The sequence below is a fragment of the Mus pahari genome, chromosome 4 (genome assembly GCF_900095145.1).
Source record: "Mus pahari chromosome 4, PAHARI_EIJ_v1.1, whole genome shotgun sequence".
NCBI classification, from domain to species: domain Eukaryota; kingdom Metazoa; phylum Chordata; class Mammalia; order Rodentia; family Muridae; genus Mus; species Mus pahari.
The window spans coordinates 10,302,163-10,303,803 of NC_034593.1; the positions used below are offsets into that span (position 1 = coordinate 10,302,163).

The following is a 1,641-nucleotide window of genomic DNA, read 5'->3' on the forward strand; positions in this document are numbered from 1 at the left end:
ACATATACAAGCAATCTGCAGCAGCCAGAAAGTCCCCAAGATATTCCTGCCACCACCCCTCAGCATGGCTTACAATCATGCCACCATGTCTATATTTTTCATGTTGGTTTTGGGGGTTGATCCCAGGTCTTTGTACTTGAGTGGCAAGCGCTTTACTGACTGATCTATCTTCCCAGCCTCTTTCTGTTTTAAAACAGAGACAATCCTTACAAGCCTGTCAGTTATAATGGTGGCAGAAAAACATTGACATTGTTAATGTTTGTGGGGAAAGTGGAAAAAATGCCCAGAAGCACCATTTGCTGTATGAAAAGGCACTATTCATTCATTCATTCATTCATTCATTCATTCATTCATTCATTCATTCAATTAGTTTTGCAATCAGAGAACACACAGATGAAGGCAATGTGGTTCTAGCATATAAGCACAAAACCCAGAGGCCATCTTAACTCACATAGATTTGTCAGTGTTTCATCCTTGACTGCTCTTAGCTTACAAATTATACAATTGAAACAAAAGATCCAAAGTCATTTAAGAGTCATAACTATAAATGGAGGAGAAANCTAATGGTTTTAAATAAACACACAATAGACAAGAGGAGGTAAAGCCATTTTATTGGTTTATTTAAAGTGAGGAGAGCAGAAAGAGATTGAATCACTTAGTTGTAATTATGAAACATTCCACAAAAAGGTGGATTTAATCACAAACACATGCATAAAAATTACTGTAGGCAAGCTNATAGATTATTTGCATTAAGTATGAGGAATTAAAATGAATGCATTTTAGTTCTATNGATTAAATTTGCAGGTATACTGTCTTAGCACTGACATAATTGTGTTTCTTAAAAGTGATCCGCTGCTGTAGAGGGGCCAGGTCCTAATTGGGGACTCCTTCCTTGCTGGGACTCAAAATGAGGCTCTGACAGTTCTGCCCTTCAGGGGCTGGGGTGGACGGTGGTTGCTCAGAACTGGAACTGCAGGCTCTCCCTCTGCACTTGACAGAAGACCACGGAGTTGGGCCAGCTGTAGGGGGTAGCACATTAAAAAGTGAAAAAATGTTCAAGTCCCAGAAAACTTTGTTTCCAATGAAGTTAATGCATTGTTGCTTAGAAAACCATTGAGGACAGAGGTGGTTTTCTTAATGGGGGTTNAGGAGGCTGTACTCATTTCCCTGTCTCTGCACTGGTTATTTTGTATAATGAGGAATACTTGGCTCTGTCAGAACACCAGCTTTCTCTTTGTTATCTGGGGAGCTTGTGCAAGTGGCATGTCAGCTCAGTTCCTTTAATTTCACATAGCATCTCCTTCTTGGGGTGGTTGTAAGATTCAATGTGTTAACCCGTGCAAAGGGCCTGTAATAGTGCTCAGTGTAAAGTGGCTCTGCTTAACACACATCAGTTAACAGCAGGGCCCAGTGTTGTGAGAAACAGGAAAGGAGCTGTTCGACCAACTAGAAGCAGCGTCCTTAGAAACAGTAACCATGAAGATACTTTGTTAGATATTTAGAAACCTTAGTTGGAAAACCCAAAACTATTTTGCCACTGTGAAGGTAGGGCACCCAAGAGATAAGGTGGAAGTTCCAAGAAGTGTTCACTGCTTCAGACATTCCCTGCTACCTAGCAAGTTTTGACTTTTCTTTATAAAG

At 40.5% G+C, this 1,641-nt stretch overlaps 1 protein-coding gene across 1 annotated transcript in view; it reads right to left on the reverse strand.

The window, feature by feature from the left end:
- Positions 1–902: 902 nt before the first annotated feature.
- Positions 903–1,641, reverse strand: part of LOC110320215 (carbonic anhydrase 1-like) — a 23,345-nt gene continuing 22,606 nt past the window's right edge. The window contains exon 5 of the mRNA XM_021196131.1: positions 903–1,019. Coding sequence (XP_021051790.1) covers positions 903–1,019 — 117 coding nt within the window. The remainder of the gene's footprint in view (positions 1,020–1,641) is intronic.